The following is a 4,608-nucleotide window of genomic DNA, read 5'->3' as shown; positions in this document are numbered from 1 at the left end:
GCCCCTCCCCCAAGTCCCTCCTCCCTACCTTTTATCTTAGCCTGCTTGGCACACTCTCCTCATTCCTGAAGAAGGGCTCATGCCTGAAACGTCGATTCTCCTGTTCCTTGGATGCTGCCTGACCTGCTGCGCTTTTCCAGCAACACATTTTCAGCTCTGAGATTGATGTTTTATCAGTAAGGGATTCAAGGGTTATAGGGAAAAGGCAGGATTACCTCAGATCAGCCATGCTTTCATTGAATGGTGCAGCAGACTTGATGCGCTGAATGATTCTGGTTCTGCTTCTGCTCCTACATCTCATGGACATATGGTCTTTCTTTGCAGTACCAGAAATCACGTCTGCTGGGTGATATACTCATCAAGGGTTAAATAGGGCAGAAGAATCACATTGGAGTTATATTACAATGGAATACATTAACAAAGTCTAAGTGCAAAAGTTATTATTTGTTCTGCCAAATGGTTACAGCACTAATAAGACTATATTTATTGTCAAGTTACCTTTTACTTGAACCATTGCAGTCTTTATGATAATTATAACAGAGAATGCTGGAAATATTTAGCAGGTCAAACAGCATCCGGTTTAAATATATCACTCAGACTACTCAGAGGTCAATGCAGCACAACAAATATTAGAGTGAACATTGATTCTGACTCAATGACATGAAGGATCAAAAAGAAATAACCAAGTAGGGAGACTTAAGAGGGAAATGTGCGTAGGGATAGCATGCCCACAAGAGTACTACTCTTCTGCTTTTATGTAATAGAAATTGCATGGTTTGGAGATGCTTTTGAAGGAAGTCTGGTGTGTTTTTACAGTGAATTATACACAGTATGTTGTTGCTGGCAGAGAAGTAGCTATTGAATTTATTGGTTAAAGTTTTGATATTTGGATCAGGATTGTCTAATTGATGATCACCTCATTGAGTATGATTACAATTTTGTTCATCTGAGTGAGTGCTGATCATTCAAACTTAATCCTGAATTGAAGTGTGTAGATGATGACTAGGCATTTGGGGATCAGGAAGCAAGCCACTTATCACACAGTGCAGAATATTACAGCAGTCTGAGCACTGTGGGCTATGGTGAGATGTGTGGTACAGTTTGGTGAGATATTTGGTGGAGGCTATCTTGACATGTCCAGATCATCTTACTGCGTCAATACTGTTTTTCTCAAGCGGCTTTGGCATGCTTTTATGCTAGACGAAAGCAAATTCACAATTGATGCTTATCATTGTTTGTTAAACACCTTGCTAACAGCCTAACTCATCAGGTAAATATTCTGGTTGTGATCTTATCAAACTTGCCAAACAAATTAGTCTTCAGGAAGATTTGACATGGAAACCAGAGCAAGTTCTTGATGGATTCAACTTGTCACTTACTCCAAATGCCTTCCCTGTTGGATCAGTTCTGAAGAAGGAGGTCACTCAATCCAAAGTGTTAAATCTGTTTTCTCTCCACAGATGCTGCTGGACCTGCTGAGCTTTTCCAGCAATTTCTGTTTTTGTCTCTGATTTACAGTAACCTCAATTCTTTTGATTTTTTATTTAGCATTTTTCTTCACATTGCTTGTTACTTAAGCATTGTGACAGTTATATACCATTTGTGAATCTAAGCCTGGATGTTATCCAGGTTTTAGGCAAAAGTGACCACTGCAGATGCTGGAGATCAGAGTCGAGACTAGAATGGTGCTGGAAAAGCACAGCTGGTCAGGCAGCATCCGAGGAGCAGGAAAATTGACGTTTCTGGCAAAAGCCCTTCATCAGGAATGAAAGCCCTTTCATTCCTGATGAAGGGCTTTTGCCAGAAACGTCGATTTTCCTGCTCCTCGGATGCTGCCTGACCTGCTGTGCTTTTCCAGCACCACTCTAATCTAGACTGTTATCCAGGTTCTGTCATTGGCTGACATGCATGATTCATTATTAGAAAAATAGCTGATGAAACTCAGCAGGTCTGGCGGCATCTGTGTGGAGGAAGCAATGTTAATGCCAGATTAGAAAAATTAACTCAGCTTTCTCCTCACAGTTGCTGTCAGACCTGCTGAATTTCACCAGCAATTTATGTTTTTGTCTCCGATCTCCAGCATCCACATTTCTTTGTTTTATTTCACTGTCAAGAGAGGTTCTGAATGGAACTAAACTTCAGGGAATAGCCCACTCTTAAACCTACATAGGAGCAAAATTGTGATGAAGCAAATGATATAATTGGACTGAGGGCATTACCCTGAGGCAGTCCAGCAGCAAAATCCTTGAGAGTGCTATGATTTTGCTAAGTAGAAAAATAATGTCTCATTTGGAATTCCTCATTTTTTAAAAAAAATTAGTCAAATTTAACATAATAGCAAATGCAGGTCATGATCTTGGTTGCCAAATTGTCTTTCTATTGTTAAAATATTTTACCGCATTGTGTTCTGATAATGTTAATTTGCTAAAGTATTGCTTTCTTTGATTAATAGGGTCTACAGATTTTCATTCTGTTCACTGCTCGCCGAAAAGCATTTCAAAAGATGTATGCAGCCTGGGATTCCAGATTTGATATGAACATCAGTATAGTCCATTCAAAAAAATTCTCGTTTCAAAGTGTAAGCATTCCAGAAAATAGAGAACTGTACACAGTGAACTTCTCTGAAACCTCATGTTCCATACCTTCCATTCTATATTAGAATGCATTTTTGAGACAGGATAAATTCCCTTTGTTGTTCCTCCTTAAAATGCTCTTAGTTTCTTCATGGCTGCAATAATGGGAAAATGTGTTATGTTCCCGGCAAAATTCAACAGTAATATATCATCAACACTCGGTAGACTTGTCGTGGAAGGAAATGATTTATATTAGCTTCCGATTCATTTCCATCCAGAACGCTGCATTACTGTAAGATGTTTTAGATTAGAATCAATCTAAACATCATGGCATAGATAGAGAACACAGGGGTCTAACACCTTCAACATATTGTCTAGCTAACACCCATTGTTACAGCTAACCTGAGAATGCAACTTTTAAAAGAAGGTTTTGTGATTTACACATGAAAGAAGTGAAACTATCATGGTATTCGAACAGATGAAAGACTCAACAGACAATCAAGGTATTTTTCAATGTATAATTTCAGTAAATTTTTGCTATAAATTCTGTGCCTTACAATTGTGCTTTCCACAATCACCTGATGAAGGAGCGGCGCTTCCAATTAAACTTGTTGGATTATAACCTGGTGTTGTGTGATTTTTAACTTTGTACACCCCAGTCCAACACCGGCATCTCCAAATCATTACTGTAAGACAGCATTCTACTTGGCATACAGAGTGCAATAACTGCATGTGTGATTGTTAAATCTGAAGCTCAAATAAAGCTGAAGCTAGAATAAATTACTGTTCCACTTGGTGTGTGGTTGTATTGTTCATATTTTTGCATTGTCAGGTATTGATTATATTTCTAGATTGTGTATTGAGGATGTTGTCGGTGTTAAATTCAGTGAGTAAACAGAGATTGGTATCTGACCAGCCACATGTAAAGTGAATAGGTGAGTGGGCTCAAGGAGTTGAATGGTTCAAACCAGTTAGTATGGCTGAAGTATGTACAATCAGTTGTGATGGCAGGGATTGCCTTCTCAACTCTGCTGGTATTTTACCAGTGGAGGTGTACATTTTAGGCAGCGCATGTGCCCTTGGGCCTATTGAGACCAAAAGTCATTTCCTGCTGCCACTGATATTTTACCCATGCCACGTGGAGAACTGAGGGAACCCACCTTTTCAGGTACTTGTGCCCAACAGAATGTCTCCAGAATGGAAATGATTGAATACTGACTGCAGTCCAGATATTAACCATTGTTCTTAGATTCAGATACTGCCAGTAGCTCTTGGAGGTGGTATGTCTTCCTACGTGGGGTGATTGCCATGACCTAGGGCAGTGAACTTTCTGTCAACCTTAAAGTCCAAACATGGCATCCAGGGCAAGCAGGCACAGTGAGTGAGGGAACTGCCATCATGTTCCTGTTAATGAAACCTGACCATCAAGTAATTGGAAGTCTGACTCTATAGTTCTGTAGATAACATTAAAGTACTTTGACATTCCTTCCTTTCTTTCAGTTAGCCCATTTTAAAGGGATTGTGTTTTCTACTGATTCTATTAATAATAAGTAAAATTGAATTAATTGGAAGTGGCAAAACATACCATTAGGTTACAGCACAGATGATATTTATTTTAATGGCTCTGGTGTATTATTAATTTGGAAAAAGGCAAATATTCTATGAATTCAAACCAACATAAGTACAACCTTACATTTCATTTTTAGCACTAATGAGCAACTAAACAATTCTGAAATATTGATCGCTGTTACCCTATGTTATGAAGTCAGACATAGAGTCATAGAGATGTACAGCACGGAAACAAATCCTTCGGTCCAACCCATCCCTGCCGACCAGATATCCCAACCCAATCTAGTCCCACCTGCCAGCACTCGGCCCATATCCCTCCAAAATGTTCCTATTCACATACCCATATAGATGCCTTTTAAATGTTGCAATTGTACTAGCCTTCACCACTTCCTCTTGCAGCTCATACCATACACACACCACTCTCTGCGTGAAAAAGCTATCCCTTAGGTCTCTTTTATATCTTTCC

General features: G+C 39.3%; 2 protein-coding genes across 7 annotated transcripts in view; one reads left to right on the top strand and one right to left on the bottom strand.

The window, feature by feature from the left end:
- Window positions 1–1,640, bottom strand: part of LOC122555289 (tigger transposable element-derived protein 1-like) — a 10,774-nt gene extending 9,134 nt beyond the window's left edge. For both annotated transcript variants that reach the window (XM_043701136.1, XM_043701138.1), the window contains exon 1: window positions 216–1,640. The gene's annotated coding sequence lies outside the window, so the exon portion shown is untranslated. The remainder of the gene's footprint in view (window positions 1–215) is intronic.
- adgrg7.1 (adhesion G protein-coupled receptor G7, tandem duplicate 1) overlaps window positions 1–2,947 on the top strand; it is a 70,201-nt gene extending 67,254 nt beyond the window's left edge. For all 5 annotated transcript variants that reach the window (XM_043701134.1, XM_043701132.1, XM_043701133.1 and 2 more), the window contains one exon: window positions 2,453–2,947. In XM_043701134.1, coding sequence (XP_043557069.1) covers window positions 2,453–2,659 — 207 coding nt within the window. In that variant the 3' untranslated portion in view covers window positions 2,660–2,947. The remainder of the gene's footprint in view (window positions 1–2,452) is intronic.
- The last annotated feature ends 1,661 nt before the right edge of the window (window positions 2,948–4,608 follow it).

Source organism: Chiloscyllium plagiosum, chromosome 12, assembly GCF_004010195.1.
Source record: "Chiloscyllium plagiosum isolate BGI_BamShark_2017 chromosome 12, ASM401019v2, whole genome shotgun sequence".
Lineage (NCBI taxonomy): Eukaryota > Metazoa > Chordata > Chondrichthyes > Orectolobiformes > Hemiscylliidae > Chiloscyllium > Chiloscyllium plagiosum.
The sequence above is the reverse complement of the archived record's forward strand: the minus strand, read 5'-3'. Positions and strand labels throughout refer to the sequence as shown.